This window comes from Podarcis filfolensis (genome assembly GCF_964270895.1).
Source record: "Podarcis filfolensis genome assembly, chromosome: 14".
Taxonomy (NCBI): domain Eukaryota; kingdom Metazoa; phylum Chordata; class Lepidosauria; order Squamata; family Lacertidae; genus Podarcis; species Podarcis filfolensis.
In genome coordinates this window covers 2,659,335-2,678,296 of record NC_139616.1, presented here as the reverse complement: position 1 = coordinate 2,678,296, position 18,962 = coordinate 2,659,335, and the positions used below count along the sequence as shown (strand labels likewise).

Sequence of the window (18,962 nt, the reverse complement as noted above, 5' to 3'; positions counted from 1 at the left end):
CTCTGTACTCTTTCAGCGCCTGCTAAAAACATTTTAGTTTAGACAAGCCTACCCAGACATGTAGACAGTGGCAGAGCTTCATGCTCCAGCACTGGGGGAAGAGAGCAGGCGGGGGCCTGGCTGGCATGTGTCCCGGGGTGTGGCATGCCACCCGCAGGGGTGTGGCACGTGTCCCAGAGAATGGTGCGCCGCCCACAGGGGCGTGGCACGGCACCCAGCGTGCGGTGGGGGCAGCCATGATGGCACCCCACCAGGATCGTGGTGCCAGGGGCGGTGCACTCCCCCCGCCCCCCTCTTCCTCTGCCAGTGCGTGTAGAATATGGATAACATACAGGTACTTTAACCAGTTTTTCGCTTGCTGATTTTTTAAAAATGTTGCAAATAGTTGGTTGTTTTTTTTAATAAATTTTTTATTGGTTTTTCAACACATATTAAAAGACAATACATCACAATACATAAACAAACAAACATATAAACACGTATAATTTCTTAACCTTTTTTCCCTTAAACCTTCTTTCAGCGACTTCCCCATACCTCCCCTTTCTGCATCCCTGTTTTAAATCTTTCCAGCAACCCCTAATTTCAATTACTTATAGCACTTTCTTTAAATCTTTTTTCTCATATCCAATTGTTTGTCACTGCAATTCTATTTTGCATTACCCAAGACATTTTAACACTCATTAATTTTACAACAGTTCTTAAGATAAACTTTAAATTTCTTCCAATCTTCTTCCACCGTCTCTTTCCCTTGGTCACGGATTCTGCCAGTCATCTCAGCCAGTCCCCTGTAGTCTATCACCTTGGTCTGCCATTCTTCCAGTGTGGGTAGCTCTTGTGTCTTCCAATACTTTGCTAAGAGTACTCTTGCTGCTGTTGTAGCATACATAAAAAACGTCCTGTCTTTCCTTGACACCAATTGGCCTACCATGCCCAGGAGGAAGGCTTCTGGTTTCTTCACGAATGTGCATTTAAGCACCTTTTTCATTTCATTATAAATCATTTCCCAGAAAACCTTGATCCTTGGGCACGTCCACCAAAGGTGGTAGAAAGTACCTTCAGTTTCCTTACATTTCCAACATTTATTATTGGGGCAAATAGTTGGTTTTTAAGTGTTTTTACTAATAATTTTATTGTCTTATTCTCTTTGTAAACCACCTTGAGGTTTTTATTTGCTTTTGTTTTTACAATCAAGTGATGCATAATTTATTTCCATAAATGAATAAATAAATAACTCGGGATTTAAACCCAGCAAAAACCAACCATCTATACTGGCTCTTGAGATATATTTTATATCTTCTACAGTCTTTTAATATGCTCACAAACAGTCAATGGATAGATCAGCCCTTATTTCCACAGTAGCAGCAATGCAGATGATGGGTAGGAGGCAGTGATAGAACGATGCTGCATTGATCTCCTTCTCCCTGAGCTGTTGATCAGTTCGGTCGTTCTGCTTCTTTTACAGGTATGCAATGGATTGGATCAGCCTCGGAAACAGCAGCGTTCTGACCTCAATGGACCGATCAACAATAATAATATGCCAGAGGCAAGTACTAGAGGCCAAGGTGCTCTGTTTCCCCTGTCCTGCCTCCCTCTTGTATTTCACGTCATGCTTCTCTTTCCAAAGCTGTGAAGCTCTGCGTTGCAGAAAGACATTCGGGGGGGGGGGTGTATGATGAATCACTGAAGAAAGATTTCAGAGCTAAACTGTTCTATTTATTTGTGTCCAGAATTTATTATGTTCTATCTCTGCATTATTTTTATTTCGGGTAGAACATTAAAACAAACTGATACAAAACAATCAAAACATTCCAAAGGTCATATCGGGGGGTGGGGGGTGGAGTTCCTTCCCAGTTAACCCAGAAATTCAATGGCTAAAAGATACTCTTTGTGGCAGCCCTGAAATCATGGGCCAAGAGAATGTGATTGTTTTAACTGTATCTGGAGTGTTTTTCATGGCATTGTTATCAATGTGCTGACTGACCTGAGCTCCTTTGGGAGGAAGGGTTAAGTGGAAATAGCAATAATAATGATAATAGTGATAATAAGAATAAGAGTGTCAACATGCTTACAGCAGGGATGGCCCACCTGTGCCCCCCCAGGTGCTGTTGGACTGGCCCCAGCCAGCATGATCAGTGGTGAAGGGTGATAAGAGACATCTGTGGGGCTGGAGGCCGGCCCTTTGTGGTTTGTTTAGGCTGACATTTAAGGTGAGACATTTAGGGTTAAACTCAGAGACTGTTTTCTCAGAGGTGTGTGGAGGTGTCAGTTGTACACACGAGTCTGTCCATAATACTAATTTGTGAAAATATAAGCACTGCCTGCCCCCAGATGAGATTTGAGACTGTGCCAGGTTTTTGGGTTTTTTAAAAAACAGGAATGACACTTGGGTGTTCTTACGCTGATGAGACTTTTCAGAAGTGTGTTGTTCTGAGCTTCAAGCAGGCCAGGGAAGTGATGACAGTTTTAAAGAAAATACATCCATAAAAACAGTGCTAACCAGCAGATTGTACAAGATTAATTTGCATGTGGAGTTGAGCCATGTTCAATAACGCAGAGATTACTTTTTAAGAGGGGTGCTGCTGTTTTTAATCAAGAACACATAATTGTTATGTTGCCAAGCCCTTAACAACTTCTTAATTGTTCACCATGACCACGCCTAAGAAGCTTCTACTACTCCTTCCTGCTTCTATGCAGAGGAAACAAACCGTGATCTCTGGCTTGGCATTTCATCTAAACTTTGGACTGCGGTGGGTTTCACTCCCAACAAACCACAGTCAGTAAGGGGAAAAAATTAATCTTGTTTATTTGGAGAGAGACTAACCATGACCCCCTGGTATGAATGTAATGCTAAGCCAGAGATCATGGTATTCTCCCTGCCCAGGGGATGGGAATAGCAGAGCTATCACTTATTGTGATGTGTGAATCAGGCCAATGTCATGTAGTCGCCTAAAATTACGGTAATTATGATGAAAAAGGAATGAAAAATTCTTCTGTTCTTCCTCCGCGTCCTGTGCATGCATTTTTCATAATAAACATCTTACTATTTCTATAGAGTTATAAGCTCTTTATTTTTATATCCACACAGACAAAGAAGGTGTCCTCCTTCCCAAGCTTTGTTGATGGTAAGTGCATCTTCACAGGATTCCTAATGTTTATAACATTAAGACTGCAGGGGTGGTGATGGGGAATCCTGACTTATCGAGAGATGATTTATTACGTGCCATGAGATTTATCAGACTTGGGGCAGCTGTGTCTCCTTCCTGAGACAACCCTGCATTCTACAGCGAGAGAAGGGGAGGGATTGAGAAACCTTTGCCACTTGGGGGCCATATTTCCAAAAGTGCAGCCTGCCAGGGGCCACATGCCAGTGGTCAGAGGGGCCGGAGTCAAAAGTGGGCAGAGCAACAGATGTGACTTTTGTGTGGCTGGAACATGGCCTCTTATCGTTAAAAGCTGGGAGATTTCTGTGCTTACATAGAAGGGAAGTGAGTCACTTTATTGTTTAATCCAGGGTTGGAGAGCCTGTTGATTTCAGCTCCCATCAGCCCCAGCCCCCTTGGCCAGTGAACAGCCATGATGGGAGTTAGTAGTCCCACAAACTGGAGGTCCAGCCCAGCTTTCTCCAACCTGCCAATCCTGTTATCAAGCCCCAAATATATGCTTGCTTTTCCCACCCCAGTTTAGAGGCTTGAAATGAACTAGATGGTCAACATAGGGTCCCTATATGGCTTAGACCAGTAGTTCCCAACCTTTTTTTGGCCATGCCCCACCTAAGCATCTCTAAAATCCTGATGCCTATCCCACCCCTGTGACATAGAATTCTTATTATTCAAAGTGAACTCCTATTCACATGGAGGAAGCCTAAATTTCACTATTAATAACTCATTCACAATTTGCCCCCCTTAAAAATCGAATTGCCCCCCTGTGGGGCATGTGTCCTACGTTGGGAACCACGGGCTTAGACTGAATACTGTTAAGAAACTGTGCTTATGTCCTTTAGAGATGGCGTTTCTTTTTTTGCTTCCAGCCATTTGGAGAGTGCACCAGATTATGAGAGCCCCGTTAATAGAAATCAGTGCAATTTCTATTTTACAGGCTAAATAAACTGGCATTTGGAAGTCTCCGACAGCAAGGCATATTATGCAGACTTATTTGTATGGTTCTAGCACCCCTCTGACTTTGGGACTTTTAATTAGTATACTAATAATTGGTGCTGATGGCTGACCTAATGAAATTAAACTTCTTTGTATGATTGATCTTCACTGAGAATCTTGTTGACAGCAGAGGGTGCAAGGTCCACTTAGCTGTGCCTCATTTGTCCTTTTCTGAGGATGACATTATGGATGCTTCTTGTCTTCCATTAAATCTGACTGAGAGAGAAACCAGCTCTTGTTGACGGGTTGTGCATGCAAAAGCAGGCAGAGCTGGCACAGAGTAGAGAGCGCCCTACAGTGCCCTCCTACACGTGTCTACTCAGGAGTCAGCCCTGTTAAGTCCAGTGTGACTCACTGCCAGTTAGGTGTGTGTTGAATTTCAGCCGTGTTTGTGTGTGTGTGTTTGTGTGTTTCACACCCCCCCCCCAACTAACAGGTTTTATTTATGACAAAAGTGATATAAGCTTTTTACCAGAGACTGAATTGTCCCTGGAATATTTTCTCCTAATGTGGCTAAGTCCATAAAAGCAAGGCTATGTATGGTGCTTCAGTGCACAAGAGAGCAATCCGATGCATGTCTACTCAGATGTAAGCACAGTTGAATTCATTTGGACTTACTAGCAGTAAGTGTGCAAAGCATAGCAGCTATATTTGAATAAAAAACATAGATACATTCCTCTGATCCTGTTGGGTTCTTTTATACTTTGTCATGTATAGCCTGTATGTATTAACTAGGATTGTAGGCCTTGGCTTAATTCAAGCGAATGAGCCCTCTTGAAAGATCAACCCTAAATCCTCCCAGCCCCCCATTTTTGCTCCAGGGAGAGAGTAGCTGCTTTGCATGCAGAAGGTCCTGAGTGACGTCACCTGCAACAACTATTAGAGGGACAAATCTTTGTCTGAGTCCCCAGAGAGCTGCCACCAGTCAAAATAGAGTAGGCCAGCCAACATGATGCCTTCCAGATATTATGCAACTGCAGCTCCCATCATCCTGGGGCTGAATGGGAATTGGAGTTCAACAGCATCAGAGGGGCACCACGTTGCCTACCCATGGAGTAGACAGCGCAGGGCTAGATGGAGAGATAATCTGACATGGTTCAAGGCATCTTCCTTCATTGCTTTATTGCCATAGAACTTCGTAAAAGGATGGTTGTAGCCCAGAGCATCTGGCAGGCACCAGGCTGTTGAGGGTTGTGTCAGCTATGCCTCCACTGTCCCAGCAGTCTCCTGTCCAGATAACCTCCCCTCCCCTGCCCACATTCATTACATGGAGAGACAATGCTCTGCTTCTAGTCTTGGGTCAATTATTGCACTCATTTTGGCTTTAAAAGAGGAGAAACTCAGTCTTATTGGTCATTCTCTCTGCCCTTTGAGGCTCCAGCTGGAAGTATGTCTCTTGATTCGCCACATCCCCCTTGACTGCTGATTTATCAGTCTTTTCAGCCCTTCAGTTTTCAGTCTCTTCCTCCATTTCTCTGAACAGCTTCCAGCTCCAGCTGCAGTGAGCATGTTCAGAGCTTCTGTTTCTGTCACCACATTGCTAAAGGGAGGGAAAGTTCCTTCCCTGACACTTGCAACCAGCAAAACTTGGCTAAGGTCTGGAAACAGCAGAGATTGCAGGAGACACAGGTGCCTGCAAATCTCAGCACACAAAATAAAAGGTGGCTTGAGATCTCCCAATCTCACCGCTGCACACCCTCCCTTTGAAGAGGATCTGAGTGACGTTTTGTTAATAAGTTACCATAGTCTGGTCAGGAGCCAGAAATGTCATTGTAGCATAAACAAGCAAATATATCATTAAAATGATATGGCAAAAATAAAAAAGCTAAATACACCGAGTGGACTTCAGTGAAGCACCATGATGAATCTTCCATCTGTGCAAGCATTTCAGCTTGTCAGATAGAATGGCCCCCTGTCCTCCCCACATCTGCTCTTCTGTGGGGAGGGTTCTCCTGACCCTCCCTCAAGCCAGTGTTAGGGAAATGGGGGCACAGGGGGAGGAGAGGGAGAAGCCCCATTGTGCACAGGGAAGTTCATTTGCAGTGATTCTGCTGATGGCACTTGTTAGGTGAATGACTAATGCAGTGGATTTACTCTGAGTAAACATAGCTGGATACAACTCTCTGTTTTTAAAGAATGTAATAATATAAATTTGCATTTTATTAAAACTTTAGAAAATAAATAAGTGCAAGGCGTCAATCATTCCATTTGTAGCCATTTGGCCAAACATATGTGTCAGGGAACTGCCATCGGAACTAGAGGAGGAGGGGAGGCTCCACAGCGATGCTGGAGAGGGGCCAAGCAGGGAGAGAGGCAGGTCTCCGGCTGGGGAAGAAAATCAGCGCAACACCAGGGATAGAGGGGGGCCGATGGGAGAAGCAGAGAGGAGGCTCCAGGACTCTTTGCAGGAGACCAGCGAGGAGAGCACAGGTCCTCCGCTGCCCACACCCACCCTGCGCAGAAGACTTCCGCGCAGGGAAAGTAGGCGGCGACTTGGCGTCAAAGAACTTCTTTGCTGGAAGAGGTTCAAGAAACGCCCACTGACGGATTCTGCTAGCGACTGAACAGCCACGGAGTCCAGACAGAAACGGTTTAACCAGGCAACCTAGCCCAGAGCGGCGGTAACTTACGCACAAGCAACCCCTAAAGCCATTACAGCAATCCATCAGTCCCTGAAGTTGCTTGTGCGCAGCGACAGGCAGGGGAGCATAATGAGTCAAACCGGAGAAGCCGGCGCCACGGAGCGAGCAGCTGGAGTGCAGAATCTGGTGGAGAGGAACCGAGATTTAGAACAGCATGTGGCTCTCCTGACGGCGAGGCTGGGCGAACGGAGGGCTCAGGATACCAAGGTCAGACCCACCCCCATCGCAAGGAAGGTACCGGGGCTGGTGCACAAGTTTGGGGGGAAGCCCCAGGACTACAACGCGTTCCGAACGGAAATAGAGTACGCTTTGGAACTGCAGCATGATGACTTTGCGGATGATGGGGAGAGGGTGGCCTACATTGTGGGGCATCTGGAGGATGGGGCACAGGAATGGATCAGGCCCCTAATGGCAATGCAAAATGCCGCCTTGAAAGACCTCAGGAATTTTTTTCAGGCAATGAATGCAATGTATTCCAGCAAAGTGGAGCAAAATGTGGTTTGATGGCAATTGATGGGGTGCAAGCAGGGGAGCCAATCAGTTAGAGACTACTGGTCGCACTTTGCGATGTTAATCCACTGGCTTGGGTGGGATCTGGACGCTGAACCCATTCAGATGTTGTTTGAGGAGGGGTTGTCCCCAACGGTCAAGGATAAGCTTTCCCGCGCGCCCCGCCCGCAGTTGATGGATCAGCTGACCAAGGCTGTGCTTGCGATTGGCGCAAGACAGGAAGCGCGGGCTCAGGAGAAGAGCGAAGGGAGAGGGGAACGTTGCCATGACTACCGCATTCCTGAAATACCGAGGCAGCCTTCCCAGCCAGCTGAGCCAATGGAAATAGATGGCGCGCGCGCGCACGCACAAGGTTTCAAACTCCACTGAAGGGCGCAAGAGGGAGGGAAAGGATTGGAAAACCCACAAGAAGTGTTTCCTCTGCCAACGGCCAGGACATTTTGCCAGGGTCTGCCCTCAAAGAAAGGCCTGGCAAGGGATGGTGGGAGCTGCTGGCTGTGAGGGGAAGGGGGAAACGGATCAGGCCCAGGGAAACGGCCAAGCTTGGCTGCCAATCAGCGGGGGCAGCAGCCAAGCCAACAACCGATAGAAGTGCCCCAACCAGACCCTCCCAGGGCAGCTATAGCCATAGAAGTGGTGCTAGAACTCCCAAATGGGCACCCAGTCAAGGTGAAGGGGCTGCTGGATTCAGGCAGTTCCTACAATTTCTTCAGCAAGAGCTTCGCTCTAGAGCACCAACTCCACCTGCTGCCTCTGGATTTTCCCTTGCAAGTGACAACCATCGATGGCAGGGAACTTCTGGGAGGGGAGGTGATGCACCAGACCCCGCCAATGAGAATGAGGGTTTCCAGGCACACAGAGACCATTGCCTTTCACGTAGCCACACTGTCAGGACCCCCAATAATACTGGGAATGAGCTGGCTGGCACTGCATGATCCAGTAGTGGCATGGCATCAGCGGTCAGTCACCTTTGGGTCAGCTTACTGCTTGGAACATTGTATGGGGGGGAACCCCAAGGATGACAGTGGCCAGGGTGGCTGGAGTGGCTGTGGAGCCAAAAGGGAAGGTGCCACCCCAATATGCTGACCTGCAGGAGGTCTTCAGCGAGAAGGAGGCGGATAGACTACCCCCCCATAGGCCCTTTGACTGCCAAATCAACTTACTCCCAGGGGCTCAGCTGCCGGTGGGTAAACTGTACGCCATGTCGGACAGGGAGATGCAGGAGTTGTGGGAATTTATTGACAAGAACCTGAAAAGGGGTTTCATAAGAGAATCAAAGGCGGTGGGGGGGAGTCCGGTGTTCTTTGTGGACAAAAAGGATACTAATAAGCCCAGGCTCGTTGTGGACTACCGGGGCGTCAACCTGGTTGTCAGAACCCGTGACCTTCCCAATGCCCAGGATTGACGACATTTTAACACAGGTGAGGCAGGGAAATTTTTTACCAAGCTGGACCTCAGGGGAGCATACAATTTGATCAGGATGAGGGAGGGGGACGAATGGAAAACCACCATGTTCACCCCCCTGGGAGCCTTTGAGTACTTAGTTATGCCCTTTGGATTACAGTCGGGCTCCGCCTGCTTTCAAGCTTTCATGCACCACGTGTTGGGGTCCCTGCTGTACAAAAACTGCGTAGACTTCTTGGACGACGTCTTAATCTATTCTGATAATGAGAAGCAACATGTCAGAGATGTCAGAGAAGTGCTAAAGAGACTGCAGAAGCACCAGTTGTGGGTCAAGCTGGAAAAATGCCAATTTCACGCCAGAGAAGTAGAGTTTCTGGGGTACAAGTTGTCAGACAAGGGCCTAGCTATGGACCCCAGCAAGGTGCAGGCGGTACTGGAATGGAAGGCCCCCAAGACCCGGATGGACGTGCAGAGGTTCCTAGGGTTCAGCAACTTCTACAGGAAGTTCATCAAGAACTTCGCCCATTTAACAGCACCCATCACAGATTGTCTCAGTAGCAAAAAGAAGTTCGTCTGGACAGAGAGTGCCCAGCAATCCTTTGAAAGCCTGAAGAAAGCGTTCGCGTCGGAAGAGCAGCTCCTGCACGTGGATCTGGAGAAGCCCATGAGGCTAGAGACCGACGCGTCAGACCGGGCCATAGGAGCCGTACTTTTCCAGCCAGGAACCCAGCAAGACTGGAGGCCGTGCGCCTTTTTCTCGAGGAAGCTGAGCAAGTCGGAGCAGAACTACACGGTGTATGACCGCGAACTGCTAGCTATCTATGCAGCGTTTCGCCGATGGAGACATCTGTTAATAGGGATCCAGGTTTGCACGGATCACAAGAACTTGGAGTACTGGAGGACTGCGCGAGTACTCAACCAGAGACAGATTCGATGGGCACAAGAGTTCTCCAAGTCTTCCTTCGAGATCCGGTATGTGCCGGGAGAGGAGAACGTTAGAGCCGATGCTCTCTCCCGGAAGCCGGAGTACATGGAAGGAGAGGGACCGCCGGAAGCCTGACACGTGTTCCCCGAGGACAGATGGGTGTGTGGGGGAGTGTTGGTTGGGAAATGAGAACTAGCCGGTCTCACCAGGGACGACGAGTTCGCCCAAACTAAAATAAGGGAACTACGGGAAGGAAGGGAAAACCATGGAGAGTTTGAGGAAAAGGAAGGGGTACTGTACTATAAGGGAGCGCTGTACGTACCAGGGGAGACCTTGAGGGGAAGGGTACTCAAACAACTCCACGACAACCCAACAGCGGGGCACTTTGGTCAGCACAAGACCATGCTGCTTGTCACCAGGCAGTTCTGGTGGCCAAGAGTAAGGGAAGATGTACGGGAGTACGTACGGGGGTGCGACCGCTGCCAGAGGGCGAAGGGGGAGAGGGCGGCCCCTGCAGGGTTACTGGAACCCTTACCCACGCCGGGAAAACCCTGGGAGGTGGTGTCCATAGATTTTATGACAGATTTGCCCAAATCAAGGGGGAAGACAGCAGTCATGGTAGTAGTCGATCTACTGACAAAAATTTGCCATTTCATAGCTTGCTCACATGCGGTGATGGCAGAGGAAACGGCCAGATTGTTTGTGGATCACATCTTCAGGTTGCATGGGGCTCTCTCGAGGGTCATCCCAGATCGCGGGAAACAATTTACTTCAAGGTTCTGGAGGAAGCTCATGAGCTTGCTGCAGGTCGAGGTGGGCTTCTCGACGGCGAGACACCCGGAAACCAACGGGCAAGCGGAATGAGCGAACAGTATACTCCAGCAATACCTACGCTGCTACGTCAGCGAGAGACAGAATGATTGGGTAGAGAAACTAGCGCTGGCTGAATTTGCATACAATAACGCTGGACACGTGTCCACGGGAATGAGCCCATTCATGGCCAGTTATGGGTGTCACCCCAGGGCCTTCCCGGGGAGGAGGGAGGAAGGGTGGAGCGTACCTGCAGCAGAGCAGTTTGTGGAAGAAATGGAGGCCTTGCACCAGCAACTCCAGATGAATTTGGAGCGGGCCAAGGAAATTTACAAGAGGCAGGCAGACAAGCACAGTCGGGAAGGGGAGACCATACGGGTGGGAGACCGGGTGTGGTTGTCAACTCGAGGGTTACCCTTTAAGGGAGGGTGCAAGAAGTTGCAGCCGAGGCGGCTGGGACCTTTTGAGGTAACACAGCAGGTGAACCCCGTGGCATTCAGGCTCAAGCTGCCTGACAGCATGAAGTTACACCCGGTGTTCCATAGGTCCCTACTCTCTCCGTACAGGGAGGGGCGGGAATTCCCGGGACGGGAGGGAGAAGTCACCACACACCCGCAGGTAGAGGAGAGGGAACACCACAACCAAGCCACGGAAATACTCGATTCCAGGTGGCGAGGGCGCAAGGTGGAGTACTTGGTAGCTTGGGAGGGAGAACCCCGGTCAGAAGACACGTGGGTTCCGGTGGAGGCAATCAATGACGGGTATCTAGTGGAAGAGTTTCACAGTCGGTTCCCACACAAACCAAAACCACCAGCAAGATTCTGGGAGGAGCAATTTGGCACCATCGACGACGAGGAGGACTTTGAGGGTTTTCCTGCCTCCGAAGAGGAGGGAGGAGAAGCATCGGAGAGGAAAGATTCAGACTGGGAGGCCCACCCCGCGGGGAGAGATCAGAGCGGGTGGGAAGCGGGTTCCCTGCATCGTCGGCCGAGGACAGGGACGAAGTTGGATCGAAAGGTCGGGCCAGGGGTGGAGGGGGTTCTGGGGGGGAGATGGATGTCAGGGAACTGCCATCGGAACTAGAGGAGGAGGCGAGGCTCCACAGCGATGCTGGAGAGGGGCCAAGCAGGGAGAGAGGCAGGTCTCCGGCTGGGGAAGAAAATCAGCGCAACACCAGGGATAGAGGGGGGCTGATGGGGGAAGCAGAGAGGAGGCTCCAGGACTCTTCGCAGGAGACCAGCGAGGAGAGCACAGGTCCTCCGCTGCCCACACCCACCCTGCGCAGAAGACTTCCGCGCAGGGAAAGTAGGCGGCGACTTGGCGTCAAAGAACTTCTTTGCTGGAAGAGGTTCAAGAAACGCCCACTGATGGATTCTGCTAGCGACTGAACAGCCACGGAGTGGATGGCTGTCCAGACAGAAACGGTTTAACCAGGCAACCTAGCCCAGAGCGGCGGTAACTTACGCACAAGCAACCCCTAAAGCCATTACAATATGCATGGTGGGGACCTATTTGCAGAGAGCTGGGGAAAGTGCAGAAAAGAGCAACTGAAAGCAGCAAGGAATTATAGCCCCTTCTCTGTGAGCAAAGGGCCCTGCACAGAGTCCCAGCTAACCTCTGCTCTGGAAAGCTAGGACCCTGGGATAATTATTTTACTGCATTTTAAAGTTGTTGTTTTTATTTTAATGAAATCAACAGCAGCAGCATTTTATTATAGTGTTGGTTATGGAACCTTGGGCACTTTGATAGTCTGGCATATCTGGTAATGCAGGGTACAACATTTTAAACAAATGGTGAAATCTTAGAGCTGGTTGGTACAAGGAAGCGCCTCCAAAGCTACCTCTTCTAACTGCTCCCAGATCCAGGGGTTCATCTCCACCAATATATTTCCCCTTCTCATTTCTGAGATTACAGATATTGTGTGCTGGTCCTTCCCTCAGAGCAAAGCAGGTTGGCCGGCTCAGCACCAAGGAGAGCTCATTGTGGGCAACATGGGGTGCATTTAAGTGTGAGGGCTATTGTGTTAGTTTTCCTCGTTATAAGGCCTTGTTCTCTGCTGCAAAGACTTGTCCTCCTGTGCTCAGGTCCTGCTTACAAGTTTCCTGCAGGCATCTAGTTAGCCACTGTGAGAACAGGATGCTGGACTGGATGGGCCATTGGCCCAGTCTTATGTCCCAAAGGGCATGCATTTCACTGCCATTACTTATGAATCACCCGTAGCTGGCCAAGGTTTCTCAACAACCCTTTATTCGCTTTGTATCTGCTTAACTGCCAGGACTGCCCCCAAAGGACCATGGGAAATGGAATTGGGTGACATTCGCAAATCTGAGGACTTTTTGGTAGTTTTTCAAGGGGCAGTTTCCTCCCAGATGGCATCTGGGATGAGGTTTGGCACTGGTGGAACAGCGACTTCAGTCATATTATCACCACCACCCTGCACCCTCTCAAGAACTATGCTATTGGTGTGTGTGTGTTGGGGGAAGTGTGGTGGCCCCTGTTCCCTCCCCTCCTCCAAATGCCCCAGAATACTGCAAAGGGGCCATTCTGGGGGGAAATATAAGAACATAAGAACCACCTGCTTGAGAACATCTCCTGCTTTTAAGTATCCCGCACTTCTTCCTCCCCCTGCCCTCCCTCCAGTTCAGGCACTTAGCTCTTAGCTCACCCTTAGATTAGGGAGGATGGTGAGAGTTTTCTCTTACTGACTCACAGCCCTCTTTCTTTGGGGAGGTGAAATTGCCATTAAAATGGTTTGAAGTTGGTGTTGTTATATCTTGCCGCTAAGTTCTTTTGCTTTACTTTTACTTTTAACACTGCTTTTTGCTTCCTTGTTCCCTGACCCACAAGTGCATGGACCGAATGCTCTTGTTTAAATATTTGTTGCTGCTGTTGGCTGTGCTCTTTGCAATTAGCTAGGCATCGACAGCAAAAGGATAGTCTATTGAGGACAGCGTGTGGAAGTATGGAGTGTTCTTCCTTGCTCCGTTTTGCCTCTCTGCTGCTCTGTCTTAGGAGAGAAATAATTGCCTGCCTTCTGGCTTTTTAGTTCCAGGACCTTGCGAACCCGAAGACCTCATTGATGGCATCATCTTTGCAGCCAATTACTTGGGCTCCACGCAGCTGCTCTCGGAGCGCAACCCCTCCAAAAACATCCGAATGATGCAAGCCCAGGAGGCGGTGAGCCGCGTCAAGGTAGATGTTTTCGATCCATGGAAGAGGATTTGGGATCCCTTGATGATTGAACTCAGAAGAGTCGGAAACATCTGCTCCTCGGCATCCACAGCAGAGAATTCCCGCATGGCTGTGGCAAAACCCTCTCGGCTCCCACCATTGCGTTAATTTCTCTCTCCCTGCTACCCAAACTGTGTGTGCAGCCACAGAGTAGCAGAATATAAATAATGCACAGGTTTTTTCAAAGTTCCCCCAAATCAGAGTAACAGCCAGTTGTGGCTTTCCAGGCTTGTGTTGCAAAAAGCTCAGATAAATGCTTTCATATCCTTGTATGTTGTGGATATCTTAGTGTTGCTTCATCATTACTTTTGGTGGGTGGAGGTGGAAGGGAGTATCTATATTTTTATTTTATTTTTTATTGATATTTTATTCCAGTGGGTTACAGTAAAGTAAATAAGAGAAGAAGAAAGAAGGGAAAAAAGAAAGAGGAAAAAGAAAAAAGGATGTATAAACATTTTAAAAGGCAGGGGAAAACAACAGTAACAAAATAATAATAACATATAATAACAATAACAATAATTTACAGAACAATGTAGTATATAGGTTAATGAATAAACTTATTGTTTCCCCCAGGTATATGTTGGTCCATGGGTCACTATGGTTTTGATAAATACGTTCTAAATATCATTAAATATGTCCATGCATATGTCCAAGCAATCCATTCATGGGTTGCAAGAGTCGTCATGTCACCAATCCATTGATTGAAAGGGGCCATGTTTCCCCCCCTGCAATATATTACTATCAATCTTTTTGCAGGTATAAGGACAGAGAGTGTCTATATAATGAAAAGTTGAAAATAAATGCAGAGGAGAATTACAGATAACCACATGTAGAATCACATCTCATGATATCTTGGCCAATCCATTATTAATTTATTTCATAAGATTTGTACATCGTTTGATTGGTATAAAAAAACCCCTCAAAGTGGGTTACCAAAGTTTTAAACAGTAACATTATCAATAAGAAGAATTAACCATTTAAAGCTTTTACAGAATTTAAGTCAACATTAAACTGAAAACAGATTAAAATTTGCATCAGCTTTCTGAATACTTGGGTAGACTAAACAAAAATGGTTTTAGTAGGTTTCAAAAAGAGCAGCGTGAGGGCACCTGCCTGATATCAATAGGCAGGGAGTTCCAAAGTGCAGGTGTTTCAAGCTCTTACAAATGTGGAACTGGCATCATGCGACACCTGTAACATTATAAATTATGTTAACATAAGCAAATACAAAAGGCCCGCAATGGAAATTGAGTGGAAAGAGGTGCGTAGAAATAAAATTAATAAGGCGCCAAGCTGAGGGGGCACAACATCAATAAGAAGAATAAGAATAAGAATAATGTTCAGCCTAAGCTTACTGCATATTGGCAATAACAGAGCTGGTTAGCTAAATTACCCATTAGGTAACAACACCAATGGGTGGTGGTGGAAAGCTAGGGAGGGAGGCACACCTGTGAAACTGCCTTACCTGCTGCTCCTAGAAGTGAGTCTGAAACACTCTTGAATCTAAGCACTGCCTCTCTCCCCTGGTAGACATGAGGTCTAGGATCCTTGCTCTTTAAGAGGCATGGATGGAACAAAAACTTGTATTATTTATCTTTGGTTTTATTGCACTTATATCCCATCTTTTCATCCAAGGAACTCCAAGTGGCACACATGGTTCTCCCCCTCCTCATTTAATCCCCACAACAACCCTGTGAGGCAGGAAATGCAGAAGGGAAAGCAACCCTCTCGCCAAAGGGGTTCCCCAGCCCTGGTGCAGCTCCACTCCTTCATCTGCCCAGTTCCTGCTGCTTATGTGGGTTCTCTCATTCATTCATTCATTCATTCATTCACCTTTTCTCCCAAGGAGCTCAAGGTGGTGCACAAGGAATTGTCTGTTGTTGCTTGGCTAGTAAGAAAGCTTCTGAATAGCCCACAGTAGCTATATGTGCAAATATCTTAACTTCTATTGGGCTGGTAAAGCATATGCCAGTATATCATTGGAGGTTCATTGGAGGTGCTTAAACAGAGGTTGGATGGCTGTCTGTCGGGGAATCTTTAGTGCTGATTCCTGCATTGAAGAGCATTGGACTAGATAACTTTTGGGGACCCTTCCGGCTCTACAGTTCTATGCAATACAAGTCATGAAGATACTTGCAGACATTTGACATTTTTGTGGTCAAGACACCTTGCACAGCCCAGTGTCACTAAATCTCAGCATTAAATACAGGTTAAAAGTGTCACTGCTCATTCTCGTTAGAAAAATAGCATTTCCCCCTTTTAATTGCTTTCCCCATTCCGGCTCCTAATGAGTGGTTTGGCTTTCAAGGAAAAAAAAGAGAAACTGGCAACCACAAACGGAACTTGACTTGTATTGTGCCAAGTGCAGCATTGTTTATCAGTTCCAATGCTGTCTGGTTTTCTTTGGTAGGCAGTCTCTCAAAGACGGTTGGCTGCTGCTATTTTAATAATGGCTCAATGCTGCATGCAACTCTTCATAAGAAGGGGGCAGCAAAACTATCTTGTTCTTTCTTTTTAATTTATTAAATAGAATAGAAATTTCTGCCCCAATTGAGTCCTCTTTTCTTGCAATGAGATGTTCCTGCATTTGCTGGGTAGCCTGTCTCATTTCAAGGGCTCATTTCAATAATCAATTCTTTATTGTGAAAGATAACACTTACAGTCACTTCTGCAGCTCTGGAGACATATCCACACCAATCTAGCATCTCGGCAGGTCCACCCTCTATGGCGCAGTTGCAGCAACCCGGGACCACTCTCCCTCCACCAGTTTATGTACCTTCCTCTGACAGACAGCACATTCACAACCGGAAGCTGCGCCTGCATGGAAACTTCCTCTGCTCATTCTGGGAGACAGGGGTGCAGAAGGGCGTGGGGGAGCACCTGGCTCTTCACTTACCTGACCAACTCTTCCTCCTCCTCTTCTGGCTCATTCTGTGCTCCACCCTCCAGCTCTGAAGCTTCCCCTGCTTTTGACTCTTGCCTTCTGGCCAGAACAGTACCCCACAATTCACTGCCCCCCCTCTCCAAGTCAGGCTTCAGCCCCCCTTCCTTGACTTCTGATTAAGAGCCTCCTGGAAGGATCTGGCTGACCACCATGTGAATGCTGGACTAAAGGGACCTTTGGTCTGATTTTGTTGTGCTGTTACAAATGTGTACCTGGACTCACATGTGCACAGCCAGCAGTCCTATGAGGTTTCGGATCTTTTGCTGGAATTACCGGTATGATGTTCACTTGTTATGGACATGTTTTGACCTTTAACCTTATGCCCCCAAAGAAGCTCTCACACAAAGAAATAAAGAAAACTTGATTTATTATATAAAATAGGAGTGACAGACTATATAAAAATGCTGCTTTAGACAGCAAAGTTACAGTCTGCTCTGAGTAGGACTAGCCTTGGATATAACCTTATGGTTTACAAGGAGCTATGAGCCTACAACAGCCTTCCCCAATGAGGTACTCTTCAGAAGTTGTGGAACTCTTGACTTCCACCATCCCTGAACACTGACCAATCTGACTGGGGGTGATGGGAGTTGGTGTCCAAGCATCTGGAGGGCACCAGGTTGAGTTATGATGCCAATGCCAGTTTAAGCTGCCCCAGAAGCATCTGAATTTGTTTTGCTATTCTATCTTAATGGAGAATTTATTTTGATATGTATCCCTGCCCCCACCCCACTTTGTTGGCTGCACTGAGGGCCACAGAACTTATCCGAGTCTTGGGTGGTTTTTTTAGGTTAATTTCCTTTGCAAAAGTGGAAGAAAGAGGCATAACTCACTGATAGAGCACGGATTTTGCATGGGAAAGTTCCCAGGTTCTGTCCCTGGCATCTTCAGTTAAAATGATCCTACAGCAGGTGATGGGGAAGATTTCTGTGTGGGACCCTGGAGATCTGTTGCTACCCCAAGTAGGCACTGCTGGACTAGGCGGAATGTGTGGTCTGTGTCAGCTATCTTCTTATGTCTCTGGAGAAGGGGCTGTAGTTATGTGGTGAACCCCGTGCTCTGCATGCAGAAGGTCCCAGGCACAATTCTTGGCATTTCCAGTGTATCCGGGCTGGATAAGGCTCTTCTTGTCTGAGATTTGGAAACCCTTTGCCAGTTGGGCTGGATAGAGCAGTGGTAGGACTCCAGTATATGGCAACTTTCATACATTTGCTTGTATGGCCAATCTGGAGAAAGTTTGAATCTTTTGACATTTGCACAATTTGTTTTTTATAGGATGGAGGGATCTTGTACACTTCCCCCACTTGCTAAAGTCAGAGAAAGAGAGCCCAAAAGGGGAAGGTTTGCAGGAAACTAAGTTTGTATGGACAGACTGAGAAGGAACTGGGGTTCAGTTTTGTTAAGTGACAAGTTGAGAGGCAACTTGACAAGCGTTTGATAGTATTGGGACTAGCAACGTGATTCTTGACATAAAAGTGGGTGTGGTTTTGACAGGCATGTGGAAGCTGTTCCTGCTTTCGCTCACTAGTCCTAAGCTACATTCACCTCTGACCTGATGACACCATTGGGTTATGTGGGCTGGGCTACAGCAATATCAGAATGATCCAGCTTGGAGGATTAACTCCATGTCCTAGGATGCAAAAGCTTGGCTTCTGCATTTGGATATTAGATGGCATGGAATTTGGGGGTTCACTGGAACAGATTGGGGTTGCAACTGCATGTGTAGTATGGAAATATAATCTGCAGCTAAGATCAACAAAATTATGCAGCAGTTTCTGTAACCGATGGATGATACTGACACACATGTACACACATATAAAGACCAGCAATAGCCTTCCTTCCTTTATTTCTGTAGATAATAGGTTTGAGAATCTTTTGATGAAAGATTTCCCTGACTTCACATAATATCTCTTTCTCTCGTTTTCTTTTTGTGCATTTGTCTGTTTCCCTTTTTATTTTTAAATGCTTCTCCCCAGAGGATGCAAAAGGCAGCTAAAATCAAGAAAAAAGCGGTGTGTAGACTGTTTTTCTTGAATGCTATTGTCTGTTTTACATTTGGTTATTTTTGTTGTTTATGTTTTCTGTGGTCTTTGTGCATCCTGGAGTGTTGTGTCTCTCATTGTGGATCTCCGTCAAGCTGTAGCTTTCTGTTTTTGCTCATTTTAAAATGCAGTTGACCAGATGGAGTGGGAAAGATTGGTTGGCTTCATCAGAAACCTTCCCATTTTCACAGGGTTGGTTGGTTTCATTAGAGAGTTCCCCACTTTCCTGCTAAATAACTCCTCTTTTCCTCTGTGGCTATCCATCCCAGTGAAATGGTTTTTTTTGTGGGGGGTGATTTTGTT

At 47.2% G+C, this 18,962-nt stretch overlaps 1 protein-coding gene across 5 annotated transcripts in view; it reads left to right on the top strand.

Annotated features, from left to right (window-relative positions):
• Positions 1-18,962, top strand: part of APBA2 (amyloid beta precursor protein binding family A member 2) — a 108,005-nt gene that overhangs the window by 65,381 nt on the left and 23,662 nt on the right. For 4 of the 5 annotated variants that reach the window (XM_083586453.1, XM_083586452.1, XM_083586454.1 and 1 more), the window contains 4 exons: positions 1,463-1,543; positions 3,086-3,122; positions 13,492-13,637; positions 18,594-18,629. In XM_083586453.1, the coding sequence (XP_083442579.1) occupies positions 1,463-1,543; positions 3,086-3,122; positions 13,492-13,637; positions 18,594-18,629 (300 nt within the window). The remainder of the gene's footprint in view (positions 1-1,462; positions 1,544-3,085; positions 3,123-13,491; positions 13,638-18,593; positions 18,630-18,962) is intronic. The other variant, XM_083586456.1, reaches the window with a different exon arrangement.